A 23,291-nucleotide genomic window follows, 5' to 3' on the forward strand; every position below is an offset into this window, starting at 1 on the left:
ACACTGCAGAATATCAATTTTAACTCTGGAAATAAACGGGTGACTTGCTGTACAATGAACAACTGTGGTTGACCTTAACATTAAAGAAACAGGACCTACTATTAAAAAAAAAAAAAAACCATCAGATACACCAATTCCAGGATTCTGCCCAATTCAAGCACTTTTTGCAGGATGTAAATTCAGCAGCATTCAAAGTAATCAGCCTAAACATATCCAAACCCATGTGACTTAAACTTGTATGCCTATAACTGATGCAAAACATTGTAGGTACCGTATATACTCGAGTATAAGCAGAGTTTTTCAGCCCCCAAAATATGCTGAAAAACTCTACCTCAGCTTATACTCGGGTCAAGTGCAAAAACGGTCGCAGGCGTCTAAGAATAGTTGCCGGCGTCCAAGAATAGTCTCCAATGGGTGCAGAAACCCTCAATTTTTTGATTGAAACTTACCAGAAGCTGCTGCATTTCTCACCCTAGGCTTATACTCGAGTCAATAAGCTTTCCCAGTTTTTGGAGGTAAAATTAGGTACCTCGGCTTATACTCGGGACGGCTTATACTCGAGTATATACGGTATTTAAATTAGAGTTTAGATTTGGCTAAATGTTTTAAATCCAAATTTATGGTTTTGGTGCAAACCTAGAAATACAATTTACTTGTTTATAGGCACAACTAAAGACACAGTAACAGCGGAATACACAAAAAATATAAATGTAAAGTTAAATGTAATCCCGAAACCCATTATCCAGAAAGCACAAAATTACAAGATGGCAATCTCCCTTAAGATGGCCATAGACGCAAATATCTGATCTGGTTAGTGGCAGGTCAGGAGATGGGAAAGTCTGATCGTTCGATGATTCATCTATGGCCAACTATAGACTCCCATTTTATCCAAATAATAGTAATATTTTTTATGACAGATTCTATTATAATTTTTTCAAAGGGGTAGTTCACCTTTAAGTTAACTTTTGGCATGTTGTAGAATGGCCAATTATAAGCAACTTTTCAGTTGGATGTTACTTTTAATTCTTTATAGTTTTTAATTAGTTCTCTTTCCAGCTTTCAAACGGGGGTCACTGACCTCATCTAAAAAAACAAATACACCGTAAGGCTACAAATGTATTGTTATTGTATGGGATCAAGAGAATTCCGAATTTACTTCTCATAAACTCCATTTTATCCAAATTTTTAAAAAGGATTTCCTTTTTCACTGTAATAATAAAACAGTAGCTTGTACTTGATCCCAACTAAGATATAATTAATCCTTATTGGAAGCAAAACCAGCCTATTGGGTTTATTTTATGTTTATTACGATTTTCTAGTAGACTTAAGGTATGACGATCCAAATTACGGAAAGATCCATTATCTGGAAAACACCAGGTCACAAGTATTCTGGATAACTTTTCCCATTCCTGTACTTATTATACCAATGACATTTATATATCAGTCAAATACGAGACCATTATCAAGGACTGAAATAAAGAATCCAGAAGGATCTAATTTATTAACACGTTCCTCGTTGTAAAGAAAGTGCTTTAATAAACTGAAACGTTAATCAAAGATACCGGTGGAGTCAATTTGCCAGAACAAATTGTACTGCTCTGAGCAGTTAATCACCATTCTGTTCAATTTAAGAGCCTCCACTTCATAATGGAACTGCTTTCAGATAATCTATTGTTTTTTCTACTCAATGTAACTGAAGGAGTTTCAACCTGGGTTAGCCGGACTTGGATTTTCACTACAGAGTGCTTATCTCATATCGATCACTAGGTGCATTTTTAGCAATGCAAGTGTCAGGGAGTTAATCGTATTGCTGTCCCATTGTTCTGCTGAAGGGCTGCTGTGGGAGGGGGGGTGAGGGAGGGCGGTGATGTCACTCCAACGGTAAATAGAGACTAAGGTTTATTAGAGCACAAAGTTACATGACTGAGGGTACCTGAGAAACACGTCTAAACAAGACATCACATTTCACAATTAAATTAAAAAACAACAAAACAGATTTCAATGCCAGATTCTGTTGGAGGAGTGCTAGTAACTAATGTGTTTTGTAAAAAAAATACATGTTTTTCCATGACTATCCCTTTAATTACTTCAATTAGTACATTACATTTTTATTACTTGAAAACACTTTTTAGGTGTTACTGTTCCTTTATTATCCTACAGCTTCTCCTTTATACTTCTCCTGTAAATAAGCCAAATTCAATTAGAGCAGCTGCTCAATACCATTCAACTATCAATTTAATGTTTACATCCTGTATTTTATAGCATTGCAGATTATCCAAACAATTGGAAATTTTAACTCATCTTTTTTTTCTCCCTGCTACGGCACAATTTGGTGCATTTTAATTGTCCAATCTCATTCAAGAGAAGAGGCTATGCTTCAACCTGAACACACACCATTCTCAGCCCGCTGCTTTTTTACATTTTTTTTTAAAGCTTTATTTATAGTTTTCTTGGGGTACAGAGGTTATAAAAAGGAGGGGGGTGTATGCAATGTATTACATCAACAGTCTATACCTATTGTTGCCATTTTTTTAGGGTGTAGGGATGAGATTCTTTCCAATTTTTGGGGATGAGTGCTCTGGCTGCTTGCAGCATGTGTATTACCAGCGGATCTTGAATTACAGTGTGTTTTTGTTTGGCTCTATTAAAGGAGAACTAACCCCTAAAGTTACAAAACCCCTACCTCCCTACCCTACACAGACCCCCTCCCTCCAGCCCAAGTGTTACCCCGGGCAAATACCCCTAACGTATTACTTACCTCTCGGTGCATCAGAGTTCACGGGCACCATCTTCAGCCGTTTTGGTAATCTTCGTAATGAAGCTTCGCCAATTTTGATGAGTTTAGGCACATGCGCAGTTGTCGTGGAACAGAAAATTGCTACAATTGCGCATGCGCCGACATGCCGGTCTCATTCAGTAGATTTTCGAAGAGACGAAGATGGAGCTTGTGAACATTCCTCAATCTGCACCGAGGGGTAAGTAAAACATTAGGGGCATTTGCCCAGGGTAACTCTTAGGCTGGGGGGGAGGGAGGTCTATGTAGGGTGGGGGGGGTATGGTTTTTTTTGTTTGTTTTTTTTAACGCTAGGGTTGAATTCTCCTTTAAACAACACATCTTCTATCCTCAATTTTAATTGCACCAAAACAGACAAGCCAACCAAAAGATAGAAATCGGAGATGTTAAAATGTATTTATATTTCACTTGGTAATACATCGAAAACCACAAAAACCACGTGGCACAAATGCAGGCGATGGGTTTGTAAAAAGTCGCATTAGCTGGAGCGTCAGTTGGTCTGATCCTGCATCGCTTCGGCCATGAAAAGCTTGCCGAGGTTTTGCGAGGTGAACCCCTTGATGTGCTGGATGTAAGTGTTAATTTGACCTGTGAAATAGAAAAACAGTTCTCACATTAGACATAATCATTGGTAATAGGACATAAAATCATAACACGGGCTGGCCCCAGGCTCGCTGTATGGAACAAACACTTCACATTAACATCATCTAAAATATTCTGAATTTATATAAAAATGTGGTTATTCAAAAATCGAAAAGCAAAATTTATACCAGTCGGTCATTCATTTCACGATCTGGTTTTTAAGGCAACTTGGACCTTAGCAACCAGAGAGATGCTAAACTTCGAAACTGGAGAGATGATGAACAAAAGCAAAATCACCAAAATAAGAAAAACTGAAGAAAAATATCAAAATCATGTCAGAATATCATTGTCTACATTATACTAATCGTTAATTTAAAGGTGAGCACCAGCCCAATTAGTGTTGTGCATGCCATCGTAGGCAGAAACCACAAATAACAGCTCGACAACACCAGCCCTATGTGTTCAGCCACTCCCATGGGTTCATCAACTGGCCTCAACACTCCATTGTGGGTATCCAGGTCTGGGATTCAAAATAGGCTCTGGTACATCAGATAGCGAGAGAGAGAGAGTTCCCAACAATCCTGCAGCAGATCGGGTATAGAGTTGCCACCCGTCCGGTTTTGTCCCAGACAGCCCGATTTTCAGAAGGGCTGCCCAGGTCAAGACAGTCGTTATTTGGAAAACCAGGCAGGGTCCCCTTTTAATCCGGAAAACCTCACGTCCCAAGCATTATGGATAAAAGGCCCCATACCTGTACTAGAACTAGGGACGCACCGAAACCAATATTTGGGATTCGGCCGAATCCCCAAATCCTTTGTGAAAGATTTGGACAAAAACTAAACCGAATCCAAATTTACATATGCAAATTAGGGTCAGGAAAGAAAAAAGTCGTAATTTGGGGGTTTTTTTAACTTTGTTTTGTGACGAAAAAGTCACATGATTTCCCTTCCCAACCCACATTTACATATGCAAATTAGAATTCCGTTTGGCCGAATCCTGCTGAATCTTGGCCGAATCCTGCTGAATCTTGGCCGACAAAGGCCGAATCTTGGCCGACAAAGGCCGAATCTTGGCCGACAAAGGCCGAATCTTGGCCGACAAAGGCCGAATCTTGGCCGACAAAGGCCGAATCTTGGCCGACAAAGGCCGAATCTTGGCCGACAAAGGCCGAATCTTGGCCGACAAAGGCCGAATCTTGGCCGACAAAGGCCGAATCTTGGCCGACAAAGGCCGAATCTTGGCTGAATTTCTTACTAGAACTCTGGGCAAACTCACAATAAAACAAAACTTTTAATTCATAAAATTCTTCCCCTTCTCAAACAGTTGAACCGAGTAGGTGTAGTAGCTACGTTAGCTTCCGCCCAGCCAATGCCCAAAATAATGCACAGATACAGTGGTTTAATCTGTGCGGTTTGTCTCACTTTCTCTGAAGCTGCCATGTAAATGCATAATGTAATTACAGGAAAGTAATTGATTTATTCACGCACTGCTTTGGAGAGCCTCCTCGCTACATGAAACGCAGGCTATATTGAGAAACACCTGGGTATGAGATTCTCTGTAGCTGAAATCGGTTTTGTGTTTATTGGGACTGAATGTAAATTGCTTATAAAATAAAGAAAGAAAAATATTTTGCGCAACTCCAGGGCCATCCAAGTAGAAAATGAATCCAGGACCTTACAGGGTATCATGTGTAAGCAATTTAATTTGCTTATCTCAAACAGTTCTTCTCGTGCCGCCTTTAAAAAAAAAAAAAACAATGCTGGAGGGGGAAAACGACTGCTCTAATAAAACAGTTTCTGGGTTTCGTCCTGGATTTGCTTCCACAAAGTCACGAAAAAAAATAATTGAGTGGCAGTCAATTTTCACTTTCCTTGTAATGAACAGTGACATTGTTGCACAAGAGGTTAATGCACCAAAATATAAAAAAATCTGCAACATGCGTATCCATTACTCTAAATGAAGTTGGGGGAGACACGCAGCCAAGATTCGGACCTGAAACCACAGACATTCAGCCAGAGATCTTTGCTTTTGTGGGAAAGAGAAGGGTAGAGAGGAATAAACAGATGTCAGGCTCTCACCGCATGGTTTTACTAAAGGGTAGTCGGAATAAATCCAGAAAGCTTTGTTCTGATTTTACCTACACGCAAGAATGATTTTCTGAATTTTATTTAACAATTAGGCTGGAATTCTTGAATGCCGTCTAACAAGGAACTGGTTGGTGGTTCAGCGGGGTGCTGGCAGCGGGCAGGAGACTTTATATTGTGGCACAGGCATTTTGCATGGCAGGTAAAAGGCCACTTGTAGGGAGGCCGTCTGGGTTAATACGGTGAATTTGGAATAAACAAGTTAATGTTACACATGAGATTGTACATGATACAGTGGTTTGGATCAGTTAAGAAATTAAATTGGCTTCCCCCAGGGGTTCCCAGTTATTAGCCCACTAGTCACCTGAGCCCTCGACAGGTGGGACAACATTAAAAAGAAATGCCCCTAAGCATATCCCTGAATGGTTGGGACCAAGTCAATAGCGAGTTCTGTTCCCTATAATTGTCCTGATCTCACTCATTTCTTTCCTTAACACTCTCACTGCTCCGTAGGATGGAAGTCGCTGGTAAACAGAGTATAATTACCATGATCTTTATAAATGATGATTAAGCTATATGTCAGGACGCCAAAATTAGGTCCCCATGTTGTTTAGGGAGGGTCTCTGTCCCCGTTAATAAAGTGAAATGCCCAGCAAAAATAGGGAAACTTTAATTAAAGGGGACATATACAGTACATTTTAAGAATGCACTAAAACATATCATCTAATGTTAAATTTAAGATCTGTTTTACTATAATATCTTTGGGGTTAATAATTGCTTAAAGGAGATGTCAACCCCTTCGGCGCTAAAATCCCTCCCCCCCTCCCCCCCTCCCCTGTGTTGCTCCCCCCTCCCTCCTGGCTTACCTCCCTTCCCCCTGGACAAATGCCCCTAAGTTGCTACTTACCCCTCGGCGCAGATCCTGTCCATGGAGTTCACAGGCGCCATCTTCTCCCGTGCGTCTTCTTCTTGGATTTCCCGGCGTTTGGCGGCACATGCGCAGTAGGAGTATTTGCCGTTTCAGCTCTACTGTGCATGCGCCGAAAGTCACAAAGTTTCCGATAAAAGAAATCGGAAAACTTTGTGACTTTCGGTGCATGCGCAGTAGAGCTGAACCGGCAAATACTCCTACTGCGCCGACAAACGCAGGGCAATCCAGGAAGAAGACTGCACGGGAGAAGATGGCGCCTGTGAACTCCATGGACAGGACCTGCGCCGAGGGGTAAGTAGCAATTTAGGGGCATTTGTCCAGGGGGGGGAGGGATTTTAGCGCCGAAGGTGTTTAGTCCTTTAAGTGCTATGGATCCACATCCTGGGCATACTTCCGGCTCTGTCTAATTAAACAGCACTGCTTCTACGTAAGGGAGGATTAATTGCTATTTAAAGAGGCCATAACCAAATTAGGGTTATAATTATATGAAATCTCTCCTCTAAAATAAGGTGTATAGTAAATTCTAAACCATTGTCTTGGGCCGCAAAGCAGCTTCCCCACCATAATTTGAAATAGGTTAAGAACTCCCAATCTATATGCTGTTTCAGTCATGTTAGGTCTAATTGTGTGGGTACGTTTTTACGTCTGTTGGAATAAAGAATCCCATTTTACTCTGCATGATTGTTCTTTGAGCTCTTCTTCCACATTTGGTATGACTATAACCATGGATACACATGCTCATCATCATGATACTGATTTTATACATGGGCTTTATCTGAGCACAAACATCACAATGTGCTTTGGTTTTTGGAACTTTTTCTCAGTGTATTTTATCTCCGGTAATGGCTCATAGCTTATTAACTGGATCTTGGAAGTGTTCTACACAGTGGCGATTATTTGTGTGACTGACAAACAGTGGTTACAGTTAAAAATACATCCGCGGTACCTCTTTAAAGAAAAAGTTTTAAAGACATGGTCACTGGCCAGTATCCCCCATTACCTGCAATAAGAAGGGAATCCATTCTGGAAGGAGGCATAGGGGGCTTAAACATCTTGCTGACATCTTCCTCCGGCAAAGGGGTCTCTCCGCGGCTCTGGCGCTGTAGGTTTTCTTGCTGTCTCCTTTGTGTGTACTGCAGATGGGATGGATACAAGAAATTGTGTAATTATTAACGTAACAAAGGTGCCCAAACATAATCCAAGATGGGGAGATCCAGTTTTGAAGGCCTGCATCATTATTGTTTTAGAGAAACTGAACATTTAGGCTGGTAAAGTAAATTTGTCACATAAAATAAAGCATTTCTAGCTATATCGATTTTTAGGCTTTAGTTCTCCTTTAAAGGGGTTGTCCGCCTTTAAATAAACTTTTAGTATGATGCAGAGAGTGATATTGTGAGAATTTGCAATTGGATTTCATTTTTTATTTGCGGTTTTTGAGTTATTTAGCTTTTTATTCAGCAGCTTGCCAGTGGCTATTTGCAGTAGTCTGGTAACTAGGGTCCAAATTAGACTAGAAACCATGCATTGATTTGAAAAAGAGACTGGAATATGAATAGGAGAGGCCTGAATATGAAGATGAATAAAATGTGTAGCTTTACAGAGCATTTATTTTTAGAACGGGTCAGTGACCTCCATTGGAAAACCGGAAAGAGTCAAAAGACGGCGGCAAATAACGCAAGAACTATAAAACAAACGAAGACCAATTGAAAAGCTGCTAAAAATAGCCATTCTATAACATACTAAAAGTTAAGTTAAAGGTGAACCACCCCTTTAATAGAGCAAATACCAGACTCCAAACTAAGATCCAATACATCTGTGTTGAAAATGTCCTATTTAATTACTGTGTGGGTGGAGGGTAAAAAGAAATAAAAGGTGAGCCATACCATGAGAACACTAGCCCCACAAACCCTGGTAAGCCCTAAACATACTACAGTGGTTACAATCGGTACCAATCTCAAGAGGTGGTCAGTAGAGCTTAACATAGTGCATATCTTTCTTTTATATTTATTTAAGGGTACATGATCCCTATGCACCCCAAAAACAAGAGATTTGTGCCGACAAATACCTATTCATATTAAATACAGACTTAAAGGATAAGTAAACCTTACAAATAAGTGAACATAAGATTGATGAGCACTTTTGCCATGTACATTCAGTAAAGAGTTTTTTTTAATTCCAAGATATTAAAGGTTGCATGTACTGTTAATACCAATGAATTGTTACAACAGCGCCATCTGCTGGTTATTTTCTGACCAGTCTGAGCACCAAGTAGTCAAGGAAGTTGTCAGGAGAAACAAAGAGGCTGCTCTGATGTTCTTCTGGTTAGGAAAAAAATTAGAAACCTTTCTCAAATCTTTCCTAACCAGAAAAACATCAGAGCAGCCTCTTTCTTTCTCCTGACAACTTCCTCGACTACTTTGTGGTCAGACTGGTCAGAAATGACCAGCAGGTGGCGCTGCTGTAACAAAATTCATTGATGTTAACAGTTCATGAATCTGATATCTTGGAATTAAAAATAAATAATGAATGTACATTGCAAAAGTGCTTAGAATAGCTCCCTCATCAATTTTGCATTCACTTATTTTTTAGGTTTACTTATCCTTTAATAAAAGCTGCAGAAGACTGTGAAAGTGTGCAGGTAACATTTCCAGCCCAAATGAACAGCTTTTCAGCACAAACGCGGATTTATGTAATTGGCGTTAGGGACATTAACGATGCTGTAATGAACCAAAACCAAAGCAATTAGAGGTAAATGAAGCCTGCAAGGCTAAACTTCGTTTTTTCCTTTGCTTCCTACAATAAAATCATAGTCTTGAGTGATATTTTGCAATGGATAACGCTGGAGAGAGAGGGGGGCCCTAGTTAATGACCGGCTTTCCACTTGTTTCTTAAATACTTTCAAAAGCTTGCGTTTTCTTAAATCAAAAACGAGAAAAATACAGTTGTTTCTATTCATCTGGCAAAAGTGCTTCATTAGTTTGCACACGGAACCAGGGTAAATGTAATCGACGAAGAAATGAGAAAAGGCTGCAGTCTTGTTGGATAACTTGTAATATTTGCAGTTATTTCACGAGAATGCCAGGGAGGTGCAATTGATGGCTCTGCAGCAGCTGGAGAGTCAAACATAGGGGTCTTCCATGCCGATTACTGGCCTTTATTCATATATTAGATATTTAAAGGGATTCGGTCATGATTTTTTATGATGTAGTTTTTATTTCTAATTCACACCGTGGAAAATTTCTTTCCTGAACCAGCCAGTGTATTTTTTTAGTTGTAATATTGGTGTGTAGGTGCATCTCAGGTCATTTTGCCTGGTTATGTGCTTTCAGAAAGAGCCAGCACTTTAGTATGAAACTGCTTTCTGGCAGGCTGTTGTTTCTCCTACTCAATGTAACTGTGTCTCAGTGGGACCTGGATTTTACTATTGAGTGCTGTTCTTAGATCTACCAGGCAGCTGTTATCTTGTGTTAGGGAGATGCTATCTGGTTACCTTCCCATTGTTCTGTTAGGCTGCTGGGGGTGATATCTCTCCAAATTGCAGTACAGCAGTAAAGAGTGAAGTTTATCAGAGCATAAGTCACGTGGCAGCTGGAAAACTGACAATATGTCTAGCCCCATGTCAGATTTCAAAATTAAATTTAAAAAAATCTGTTGCTCTTTTGAGAAATGGATGTCAGTGCAGAATTCTGTTGGAGCGGCTCTATTAACTGATGTGCTTTAAAGAGATAATACACCATTCACATCAGTCCCTGCCCCTGTGGATCCTTGCAGTCACATGCAGGAACATCTATTTCACGAGCAAATAATGGGAACCCACCTGATGCTTCTGCTGCTGTTGCTTGCCGACATTGCGCTGGTATGTGTTGTATTTCACTATGTCCTGGCTCAGTTCATCCACTCTGTCCATCAGGAGCTGCAGGCTTTTCTCCAGGTGGTTACTGGGTACAAGAGAGAAACACAGAGTCAATACAAAGCTACACATAAGTCTACTTTTCCTTGTAAGGCTTATACATGAAAGCAACAAGAGTTGGCAGCGGGTAACCTGTGGTTAGGCCTTGTGGCATTGGTTCACTGGTCTCAATATAAGCAGGTTTTCCTAATTTTAAAGGACAACAATACCCCCAAATTGAATATATATCAAATTAAGTGGCATATTGAAGAACCTTACGAAACTGGTATATATAAGTAAATCTTGCCCTTGCCTTGAACCACCATTATGTGATGGTCTGTGTGCTGTGTCAGAGATCACCTGACCAGAAATACTGCAGCTCTAACTGTAAAAGGAAGAAGTGTGGAAGCAAAAGACAACTCTGTTGATTGGCTCATGTGACCTAACATGTTTGGTTTGTTTGTGTGCACCGTGAATCCTACAATCCCAGGGGACAGCCCTTATTTTTTAAAATGGCAATTTTCTATTTATGATTAACTAATGGCACATCGTACTGGAAAAGTATATTATTATGAAAATGGTTACACATGAGCTGTTTTATGCAAAATCTTTTTATAGAGACCTTCATTGTTTGAGGGGTATAGTGCTCCTTTAACCCTTTTTGTTTTCACCACCGACTTCTGAGATTGCTTCTGGTTTGCAGTGACAGTTCAATGGTGGTCAATGAGTAGTGGGTAAAAATACAGGTACAGATTTAAAAAGTAGGACATATGTAGGACTCATTGCAAAGATCTGCGATGAAGGCATTCCAGATTAATTATTACTAAATAATTATAGAGCCAACCATTTCTGCAGCGCTGTACACTGAAGGGTGCCTATAGCTGGCCATACACTAAAAGATCAGTTCAGTGGGGGTAACTGGCTCATCCAATCATTTTGTCAAGGCAGTTTAAATCTGCTCTTGTATGGCCCCTTCAGTCCCCTATAAATCCAATGCCGTGGTTTAAAGGGTGATTCACCTTTAAATTAACTTTTAATATGCTATAGAGAGTGATATTCTGAGACACTATGTAATTGGTTTTTATTTTTTATTATTTGTGGTTTTTGCGTTATTTAGCTTTTTATTCAGAGGCTTTCTAGTTTGCAATTATAGCAATCTGGTTGCTGGGGTCGACATTACCCTAGCAACCATGCACCAATTTGAATAAGAGACTGGAATATGAATAGGAGAGGCCTGAATAGAAAGAGGAGTAATAACGACAGAGCATTTGTTTTTTTAAAGGTCCATTAAAAAGTTGCTTAGAATTGGCCATTCTATAAAATACTAAAAGTTAACTTAGAAGTGAACCACCCCTTTAAAGGACAAGGAAAGTTGAACTAAAGAAGAAGCTACAAATGTTGTACATTATGTTTTGGGCTTCTGTACCAGCCGAAGGCTACCACAGCGCTTTAGCAGTAAAGATGTGTCTCTCCAAAGATGCCCCAGTAGCTCCCCATCTTCTTTTCTGCTGATTCACTGCACATGCTCTGTGCTGCTGTCACTTACTGAGCTTAGGGACACACTCACAATATACAGTACACATAGAATAGAAATGTCACACTATAAGGTTGATTAGTAATTAATACAGATAATTACTACATGGCAGCACAGAAACCAGTGCAATTAGCATCAGAATTTAATAATCAGCAAACCTGTAGCATCAGCTTATATTACAGCCAGGGAAGCTCATTTTCTGCTGGATAATTAGTGACGAGCCCTAAGCTTAGCTTCTCAACAGCCAATCAGAGCCCACTGAGCATGTGAGTGTCACAGACACTTTCCAAGATGGTGACCCCCTGTGACAAGTTTGAAGTCCTGGATCATTGCGGCTATTGACAAGCTCAAACTTTAGGCTGGTGCAATAAGTTCAGTATATAAAATATGGCATTTTTAGCAACATTCATTTTTAGGGTTTAGTTCTCCTTTAAGTAATCTGTATAGGGGACTAAGGCACTATTCACATGAACAGCAGTAAAGAAAACCCTGCTCATTAAAGAAAGGGGTTGTTTAGGCAATGTGCAATCCCTTCTTATAAGAAGTAAATTGGGAATTTTTATTTATATTATATACAGTATTTCTGGAAGTAAACAGACACTGGAGCAGTCATACAGCTTGACAAAAGCCTCAATACGTCGGCATCTAAAGGCAAGAAATAAAACGACAGTACGGACGCTTGCAACTGCCTACAAAGCAACCGCTGCAGGGGGGCGCTATATCCAACGCGTTGTCCTGACAAGGAACGATCGAAGAGCCGAGAGTCTGTAGTCGCAACTCGTACATTGATTTTTTTTCTTTTTCCTCCTGACTCGGCCGAGAAACAAAACGAGCCGCATGAGCGGATTTTATGTGCATCTCTGGGACTCCGGCACTAAAACACTGAAACAGGGACTTATTGTTCCATACTGCCGTCATGTCGTGTTTGTCTCCGTCGCCAGGGAAACGGGAAAGTGAAAACAGATAACTTAAACAGATGTGTTGGAGACATGAAGTAACTGATAAGTATGATCCAAGTACTCCAAAACTTTTTCCATTAGATCCCAATTCGGCGATACACCCCCGGCCCCCAATTTCCCTACTCCTCAGCTCACTTTCCTACATGAAAAAAAGACCTTAACGAGATTTCATTATAGTGGAAAGTTCTAAAGGAAAACAAACAAGCAGTGTTAACGACGATAAAAAAAACTGCACTGTATTGCACAGAATTAAAGGAAAACTAAGAGAAAAAGATGGAGAATACATGGAAGAGAAATCAAATGGATAATGGTCTGCACTCAATAAGTGTTACAGCAGCTTTGTTTCCTAAATCTGACCCTGAAAGGCTTTAGTTGCCCTTTAATTATAAACAGAGTTACATTTCTAAAAAATAAGCTTACTAGTCTAAGGCACAATTACATATTATGTATCTATACATCAGATATTCTGAACAGGTATTAAATCCGTAATCCAGAAACTCAATACCCAGAAAGCTCCGAATTATGGAATGGCCCATAAACTCCATTTTATCCAAATAATCCAAATTTTTAAAAAAATACTTTTATTCTTTTTCTTGGTAATAATAAAACAGTAGCTTGTACTTGATCCCAACTAAGATATAATTAATCCTTATTGGAAGCAAAACTAGCCTATTGGGTTTATTTAATGTTTATATGATTTTCTAGAAGGCTTAAGGTATGAAGATCCAAATTATGAAAAGATCAGTTATCTGGAAAACCCTGGGCCCAGAGTATTCTGGATAACAGGTCCCATACCCATACACGTTTTATTGTCCTTTAAAGCCCTCTGCTCTTTAACCCCAACAGTCTAAATATGTCCTTGTTGCTAGGGTCAGGGACCATAGCAACAAAACAAGTGTAGTTTTTCTTCACCTTGTAAAAGGAATATAAACATACAGGGGGTAAAGGGAGAGAAGCATACCACCCAACTGTCCCTTTTTCGGAGGGACAGTCCCTCTTTTGACAGCTCAACCCGCAGTCCCTCATTTGTACTGGAAAGTCCCTCTTTTCTCTGCACTGAACAGCCAGAAAAAGAAACAAAGTTTCACACTTAATTGGCTTTTAGCAGAGAGCCCAGAACAGCCAACAGGTGCAAATAAGATACTTTGTAACAATTTTGAGACACAAAAACACAGTTTAGATAAGGAGAAATATTTTCAAACTTTCATAACCTGCCAAATTTTGTAAACCGAACATGGTAATTAGGGGGTGTGGCCACGGAAAGGGGTGTGGTCAAAAAAATTGCTGAGCTACGTGCGGGAAAAATTTTTTGTCCCTCCTTTTACTTCCAAAATGTTGGGAGGTATGGAGAAGGGTGGTTGCGGCCAGACAGATAATGAAAACAGGGCGTTAGAAAAGGCTGCAAAGCTGGGTCAGTAGCACCATAGACACTAGGGAGGGATATAATTAAATTCTCAGATCTTAATTTATTTAGTAGATTAACTCAAAGGCAATAAATCATTGTAATATAGAGGGTTCTATAACAGATCCAACAGGAGGAGGTGCAGGGTAGTACAGGTATGGGACCTGTCATCCAGAATGCTAGGGACCTGGGGTTTTCCGGATAACAGATCTTTTGGTAATCTGGATCTTTTTAACTTAAGTCTATTAGAAAATCATGTAAATATGTAAACCCAATAGGCTAGTTTTGCTTCCAATAAGCATTAATTATATCTTATATCATACTAGTAATATAGGTATCGGAACGGTTAGCCAGAATGCTCAGGACCTGGGGTTTCTGGATAACGGATCTTTCCACAATTTTGATTTTCATCCCTTAAAGGACCAGTAACATAAAAAAATTTAATTTTTTTTTTGTACTTAACAAAAAAACCCCCACCAAGACACGTTAAACTTTAAATTCGCTAAGTCTTTATGGATCGTGTTTTTTTTTTTTTTTGTTTTTTTTTTAAGTACAAAAAATGTTTAACATTTTTTTTATGTTACGGGTCCTTTAAGTCTACTAGAAAATCATGTAACCATTAAATGAACCCAATAGGCTGGTTTTGCTTCCAATAAGCATTAATTATAGCTTATATCATACTAGTAATATAGGTATCGGAACGGTTAGCCAGAATGCTCAGGACCTGGGGTTTCTGGATAACGGATCTTTCCACAATTTGGATTTTCATACCTTAAAGGACCAGTAACATAAAAAAATTGAATTTTTTTTTTTGTACTTAACAAAAAAACCCCCACCAAGACACGTTAAACTTTAAATTCGCTAAGTCTTTATGGATCGTGTTTTTTTTTTTTTTTTAAGTACAAAAAATGTTTAACATTTTTTTTATGTTACGGGTCCTTTAAGTCTACTAGAAAATCATGTAACCATTAAATGAACCCAATAGGCTGATTTTGCCTCCAATAAGGATTAATTATATCTTAGTTGGGATCAAGTACAAGCTACTGTTTTATTATTACAGAGAAAAAGGAAATTATTTTTAAATATTTGGATAAAATGGAGTCTATGGGAGGCAGCCTTTATGTAATTTGAAGCTTTCTGGATAATGGTTTCCGGGCAATGGTCCTATACCTTTTTTTTTTTTAAATTTGGATTATTTGGATAAAATGGAGTCTATGGGTGATTGCCATTCCATAATTTGGAGCTTTCTTGGTATTGAGTTTCTGTATTACGGATTTCATACCTGTTTAGAATATCTGATGTATAGATACATAATATGTAATTGTGGCGTAAGCTTATTTTTTAGAAATGTATATGTAAATGTATAGTTAAAGGGCAACTAAAGCCTTTCAGGGTCAGATTTATGAAACAAAGCTGCTGTAACACTTATTCAGCGCAGACCATTATCTATCTATAAAAGGAATCTAGCCATCCTGTAATTTGGAGCATTCTGGATATTGGGTTTCAGGATAACTGATTGAAACCTGTAACATGCTTGACGAAGGTGTAATTTAAACAAGGGTTACAGACCAATTAAGGAACGCTTCAGGGATCAAATAGTTGGCCAGTGAATGTATATAGAAACTAAACGTATACAGAATATGAAAGTATATGGTATCTCCCAATACAAAGGCAATATCTAACTGTATATAATAAGATGGCGAGAATAAAGGAGTGCGGCTAGGATGAAGCCTGACAGCGCTCGTGTCCCAGGCATGATGTTGCTTCTTTCTTGTGAATTACAAATCACCTCTGCATCAGTTCCAGGGCAGCTAACTGGGATGTAAAGACCATATATCTTGTGGGCATATTTATATGCAGTAATGGAGGGAGCGCTTCTAGCGATGTCATTTCCAAGAGAGCTCTAATAATTGACATGACAAACTCATGAGCACATACAAGATTAAAAACCTTCCTGCCCGGGAATGGGAGTGAATTGGGAAAGGGATGTGAGTGCGGAAATGAAATTCAGAACGAGCAGATAAATCAGGTACATACTGTACACGGGGGCTCTGACTCGGGGCATAAAACATGTTTATATTGAAGAACTGAAGCAAAACTCTCATTTCGGGGTTACGCAGACATTGAGATCTTGCCTGCTCTTGTTTACATGCACAGTTCCACCCACACGTTTACTTGTTACAAAAACCATACAGATTACAGTTATGGGACCAGTTATCCAGAATGCTCGGAACCTGCTGTTTCCCCAGATAATGGATCTTTCTGTAATTTGGATCTTCATACCTTAAGTCTACTAAAAAATCATGTAAACATTAAATAAACCCAATAGGCTGGTTTTATCTCCAATAAGGATCAATTATATCTTAGTTGGGATCAAGTACAAGCTACTGTTTTATTATTACAGAGAAAAAGGAAATTGTTTTTAAATATTTGGATAAAATGGAGTCTATGGGAGGCAGCCTTTCTGTAATTTGAAGCTTTCTGGATAATGGTGTCCGGACAATAGTCCTATACCTGTATTTGATAGGCTGGTTTTGCTTTCACTAAGGATTAATTATATCTTAGTTGGGATCAAGTACAAGCTACTGTTTTATTATTACAAAGAAAAGGAAATTATTTTTAAAATATTTGGATTATTTGGATAAAATGGAGTCTATGGGAGGCAGCCTTTCCGTAATTTGGAGATTTCTGGATAACGGGTCCCATTCCTATGTTTTTTGTTGTTGTTGTTGCTGCACTAGATCTTGGACCAAACTAAACAAAAGGGTCAGGGTACACTGAGTAGTTAAAGAATGAGAATGGTATGGCCCCTATCCTTGTACATTGTCCATGTATGCTGTCAGATACCAGAGCATATCAGCCAGAGCATGCCAATAACATTGATGATCACCCAAATTATGCCAGGGAAGGAGTGGGAGCAAGCAGGCATAACGACATGTTAAACGTGAGTTGCACGTTCTACATTTATTAGGATTGTATCACTTTAACGCATGAGGACAGGGCACATTCATTATCATGGGGGTGCATTATCACGACTAAAAGGAACAGTAACATAAAAAAAAAATGAAAGTGTTTTAAAGTAATACAAATACAAATATAATGCTCAGGTTACACAGCAGATAGCAGATAAGCTCTGTAGAACATAATGGTGTTATCGGTTATCCACTATTTATCCTGTGCCATATAGTCTTTTTTCAATTCCCGCCATTGCTACACAACAGCTTGTTTATATGAACTATGGTAGTGTTTCTGAAGCAAACACATCAGTTTTACCAGTGCAGGGCAACGGTACATGATATATTCATTACTTTAAAACACTCATTTTTTGGCGTTACTGTTCCTTTAAAGCAAGACCCCAAAGTGTAAGCACCATGGGGACTTTCTGCTGTTGAGTATAAGAAACATTTTAAAACGTTAGCTACCAGGGATGTGTGTATACTTCTATAAACCCCCTGCCCTCTGAAAAAAGTCTGCACTGAGCAGCTCTGTGGAACAGATAATGTTATAAAGTCCTACTGGTGGGTGGAATAGCGCATACGGTTTCCATTAAAGTGCTACACAGCTGCAGAGCGGAGAGAGTGCTCCGTGGTATGGCATTAGCTTACTTTTATAAGGTTACTGGATCCTCTAATTTGTTACACCTCATGTTGCTCTCCTATTGAAAAAGAATTTTCCTGCCGTTTTACTCAGAATGGAACAGTTTTGCTCCCCCCCCCCCCGTCCCAGGAAAACAACATGTCCCAGGTAAAAACTTGCGTTAAAGAATCCAACCCTTAATTAAAAAAAAAAAAAAACCTTACCCCCAACACTACATAGACCCCCCTCACCGTAGCTGCTACCCCTGGTAAATGCCCCAAACTCTTTACTTACCCCTCGGTGCAGATTCAGGGCATCTGAGTTCACGGGCACCATCTTACGGCACTTCAATAATCTTCGGAATGATAGCAGTGTATCTGATCATGCGCAGTTGGAGCAATCATCTGTTTCACGCCAACTTTGCATGAGCTGAAAGTCACGGAAATTGCCAAAGTGAAGGAAGAAGATCCAAAGATTACCGAAGTGCCAGAAGATGGCGCCCGTGAACATTGATGCCCTGAATCTGCACCGAGGGGTAAGTAAAGAGTTAAGAGTATTTACCAGGGGTAGCAGCTAGGCTGGGGGGGGGGCAAATACCAGGGAACTTCAAAATAGGTTGGCACAAGCCTGGACCCACGAGATAGTAAAGCCGGAGTCAGATGGTAAAAGGTTAAAAAAAGCTTACATTTTGTTTTCCATAAATTAAGAACCAAGACCTGACGCGTTTCGTGTCTACCAGGGACACTTAGTCATAGGCTGAACATTGAACATTACATACAGACTGTTTAAAAGAGAGATAGCCAAAGGGGAAACAAGTAGGCGGTGCTACCAAATGTGTCACTCAAGAGAAATCATTCAAATCCTAGAATTCATTAGACCCCCCCCCCAAGGCCAATACTATAGAAGGTCCGCACTCTCAGGACTTATGAAAATCATAATATTGATTATAAATGACTAAGTGCATCTCACAGTCGTCATCGCAGCAGCATAGGACCCACAGACAAACCAAATCTTATCAGTGGTTACAAGTGTCTTGTTTTTAACTGTAATTGAAATGAACTAGGGGATATATATTGTCTAGTTTTGGTTTTATATTATGGATTTTAGATAATTTAAGTATTTAAAGTGAATGTACTAATAGTATTTGAATTACTGATCATGTGACTTTTACCAGCTGTTTGTTCCCGCCACAGTGTATATTTAAGGCGGTTTAATGTTCAGTTTGTTACTTTGAGAAAGGCTAGGGACCTGGCCGAAACATTAGTCATTTATAATAAATATTATGATTTTCATAAGTCCTGATTGTGCGGACCTTCTTGTAGTAGTTATGGATAATTTATTGGCACTGCACCCAGGCAAATGTAAGTAACTTTATCTAGAGTGCTGGCAACCCTTGGACATATATATATATATATATATATATATATATATATATATATATATATATATATATATATATATATATATATATATATATATATATATATATATATATATATATATATATATATATATATATATATACATACACAAAGTGAATATATCAAAAAAGGGAGGGGGCAGGTAGGGGAGACTATGTAAGGGTTTAGTTCTCCTTTAAAGGATATTTACCCCTTTGGTATCATGTTAAAGGGATACGGTCATGGGAAAACTTGTTTTTTTATTTAATCATTATTGATCTGGCCAAACTATTTTACTACTTAAACCCCTTTCAGTAGAGGTCCCCTCGCCTCGAATATGCTTTGTTTTTAAAAACAAATAGGTTAATAGTGCCGAGGTTTTTTTTTTATATTTAATTTTGAAATCTGACATGGGGCTTGACATATTGTCAGTTTCCCAGCTGCCCCGAGCCAAGCAATGCAATGTTCATTCCTACAAATACTCACTAGAGCGGTTTCAGAGGTTTGCGGTGCTCCATATGCCTCAACCAAACATGTCCATCTGCACCTGAAACTCCCTGTTCGTGTGGGTGACCTATATCCATTTTTTGGGGGGGGGGGGGGGAGTGACTTGTAGGGGGAAAATTATTTTGATTATAGGTGCCCTTTACTTTAAAGGGGTTGTTCGCCTGCAAGTTAACTTGTAGTTTGATGTGGCATGTGATATCTGCAATTTGTCTGCATTTTTTATTATTTGTGGTTTTTGAGTTATTTAGCTTTTTATTCAGTTTATTTTTTTGCAGTTTCAGCAGTCTGCTTGCTAGGTTCTAAATTACCATAGCAACCATACACAGATTTGAGACTGGAATATAAATAGCAGAGGGCCCAAATAGAAAGAGGCATAATAAAAAGTAGCAATAACAATACATTTGTAGCCTTACAGAGCATTTGTTTTTTAGATGGGGGTCAGTGACCCCCATTTGAAAGCTGGAAAGAATCTGAAGAAAGGCAAATAACTAAAAAAAAAAAAAAAAAATGAAGATCAATTCAAAAGTTGCTTAGAACTGGCTATTCTAGCTTAAAGTTGAACCACATTTTTATATTATTAGCAATGTGTCTTCATTTTTTACTATTTGTGGTTTTTGAGTTATTTCGCTTTTTATTCCGCAGTTCTCCCATTGGCACTTTCAGCAATCTGGTTGCTAGGGTCCAAATTACCCTAACAACCATTCATTGATGTGAATAGGAGACTAATATAATTAGGGGAGGGTTCTATATAGTAATAGGAGTAATAAAAAGTCACAATAAGAATAAATCTGTAGCCTCACAGAGCACTTTTTTTTTTTTTTAGATGGGGTCATTTGAAAGCTGAAGAAAGTCAGAAGAAGGAGGCAAATAATAAAAAAAACAATAATGAAGACCAATTGAAAAGTTATTTAAAAGACGACCCACCCCTTTAAGCTCTCCATATATTGGGCGAGCTCATGGAGTGTACAATGGGCCGCTTTTTTTTTGTAGTTCTGATCGTTCATACAAAAAGCAAGAATGATCAGAACAACATTTCCCAAAACTGATTAATATGATCTGTGTCTTTTTGACTATCTGTATTAACGCAAGCATTGAGGGATGAAACGCCATCTTCTATGCCACCCAAAAGTGCTGCTGGAGTGCGAATCAGGCCACTCTTACCTGCTGCCGTGCGTCAGGAATCCAGGACAAACATTGCTAACTACAAAGAAAAGCCCAAACTGCAGAGTGAATGTGAATGGTATATACTGCACTCAGCCAGACAAATGAGAAAATTCGGCACCATATATATGTAATAAAATCTCAGCTAATGTCACGCTACACAAGGTAAATTGTTACGCCTTTCCCCTCTACTCGTTTTCCCCGTTGCTTAATGGTCGCAACGGATTCTGTCGTTGGTTTCCACAGGAAATGTGAACAATCTGGGCTTTTCGGAGCCAAGAAATATACAGGGGGTTGCACTGGATCAGCAGCGGAACAAGTATTTAATTTGATATATTCGTTACACAAAGTAGAAGAAATTAGATTTTCCTAAAGCTGAAATGCGCAAGTGTTTAGCAGCCCGCAGTAGTTTCCCTGCTCCGTAACCGCCAAGCAATAAATGGCAGCACTCGAGCCTCGGCTGAACTACAACCATCACTCTCTGCCCCTTGTTGAGTTCCAATATAAAAGCTTCATGAATCAGGGAACACATCGGAGGCTGTCAGCACGGCCGGCTAGAATTCTGATGCAGCATCCTATCCGTCTGTAAAGAATTCTAATGAAAAGTTAATAAGGTGATCTAGATGGTTTTGCGATACGGCAGAATGGTGTCCAAAAACGACAGAAAAATCACTTTTATTTTAGACTCTTATTCGTCACTTAATCAAGGAATACTAGAATTTGTTTGTTTTTTAAGACGAGGGAAATTATTACCTTAACTTCTAAAGCTAAAAGCTACGGATATAATTGCCCCTACCTTAAAGGAGAATGTAAGCTATGGAGGCATTTTATTGCCAGTAGATTAGCTGCAATAGTGCAAGTTAGAATGCTATATTTATTCTGTAGAATGTTTTACCATACTGGAGTAAAAAAGCTCTAGAAGCTCTGTTTGTTTAGGATAGCAGCTGCCATTATCTTGGTGTGACATCACATCCTGCCTGGGTCTCATAGCTCTGGGCTCAGATTACAGCAGAGAAGGGAGGGGGAGAGGAGCAAACTGAGCATGCTCACGCCCGGGGCAAGGAGTGAAGACAGGAAGTCTGATACAGAAGTAGATGTGTACACAATAGAAGGAAAGAAATGTGGTGTTTCTTTTGACAGAGGACTCAGAGCAGCATTACTTTGAGGGTTTACTGGTATATTTAGGTGGACCTTTCTGATAAGGCATACTTGGTTTTAACCTTTCCTTCTCCTTTAAAAAAATGTTTTTGTGTCCAGTGCCAGTTTCCTATTGATTATTTTTAGTGCAGAGGGCTGCCGTATACTTTCCGGAATAAATCAGCTTTCTCATGTCTCAGTTCACATATCAAGTCTCCTACACAGCAACACATAATTCTACAAAGTCATTAATCATTGACCTAAAGAGCTTACAGTGTAGGGGTAACAGAAGTCTGGCACATAGGAGCTGGAGAAATGAAAATACATCTAGGCGGCCATGTTGCCTGTACAGGTATGGGACCTGTTATCCAGAATGCTCGGGACCTGGGGTTTTCCGGATAATCGGTCTTTCCATAATTTGGATCTTCATACCTTAAGTCTACAAGAATATCATGTAAACGTTAAATAAACCCAATCGGCTGGTTTTGCTTCTAAAATTACATCTTAGTTGGGACTAAGTACACGGTATGGTTTTATTATTACAGAGTACAAGGAAATAATTTTTAAAAATTAGGATCATTTGGAAAAAATGGAGTCTATGAGAGATGGCCATCACATAATTCTGAGATTACTGGATAACAGGTCCCATACCCGTATTACAAACATGAACAGAGTATCGCACAGTATTTGGTTATACAATCCCTTTACCTGCTGGAAAGATTGAGCAGCTCGTGCTTCTCAGTGACTGGCGCCTTTTTATCCAGTTCCCAGACCAGCACGTTAATAAGATGGGAGTTCTTGATGACGATAGGAACCTCTTCAAACATGTCTTCAAATGCAATATTGGCCTTTTTAAGCCTGCGGGAAGAAGACAAAACTCAATTACAAACACATAAAAGGGGTTGTTCACCATCCAACACTTTTCAGGTCAGTTGGTTTCAGATAGTTTACCAGAACTTTTTTCCCCCAATTACTTTCTATTTTCTATGAGAAAGAAAGAGGCTGCTCTGATGTTCTTCTGGCTAGGAAAACAATTAGAAACCTTTCCTAAGCAGAAGAACATCAGAACAACCTCTTTCTTTCTCCTGACAACTTCCTTGACTACTTGGTGGTCAGACTGATCAGAAAATGACCAGCAGGTGGCGATGTTGTAACAAAATTCATTGATGTTAACAGTACATCTATCCTTTAATACCTTGGAATTAAAAAAATAAATGAATGTACATTGCAAATGTGCTTAGAATAGCCCCCTCATCAATTTTACATTTAATTATTTTAATGGTGTGCTTATCCGTTAAACTAGTTAAGCCTGTATACACAAGCTGAAATGTGTTT

General features: G+C 39.0%; 1 protein-coding gene across 1 annotated transcript in view; it reads right to left on the bottom strand.

Moving 5' to 3' along the window:
• Positions 1-1,886: 1,886 nt before the first annotated feature.
• eif3h.L (eukaryotic translation initiation factor 3 subunit H L homeolog) overlaps positions 1,887-23,291 on the bottom strand; it is a 122,577-nt gene continuing 101,172 nt past the window's right edge. Inside the window, exons 5-8 of the mRNA XM_018268221.2 lie at positions 22,665-22,814; positions 10,209-10,329; positions 7,392-7,524; positions 1,887-3,382 (exon numbers count right to left, since the gene is read on the bottom strand). Coding sequence (XP_018123710.1) covers positions 3,285-3,382; positions 7,392-7,524; positions 10,209-10,329; positions 22,665-22,814 — 502 coding nt within the window. The 3' untranslated portion in view covers positions 1,887-3,284. The remainder of the gene's footprint in view (positions 3,383-7,391; positions 7,525-10,208; positions 10,330-22,664; positions 22,815-23,291) is intronic.

Source organism: Xenopus laevis, chromosome 6L (genome assembly GCF_017654675.1).
Source record: "Xenopus laevis strain J_2021 chromosome 6L, Xenopus_laevis_v10.1, whole genome shotgun sequence".
Classification (NCBI taxonomy): Eukaryota; Metazoa; Chordata; class Amphibia; order Anura; family Pipidae; genus Xenopus; species Xenopus laevis.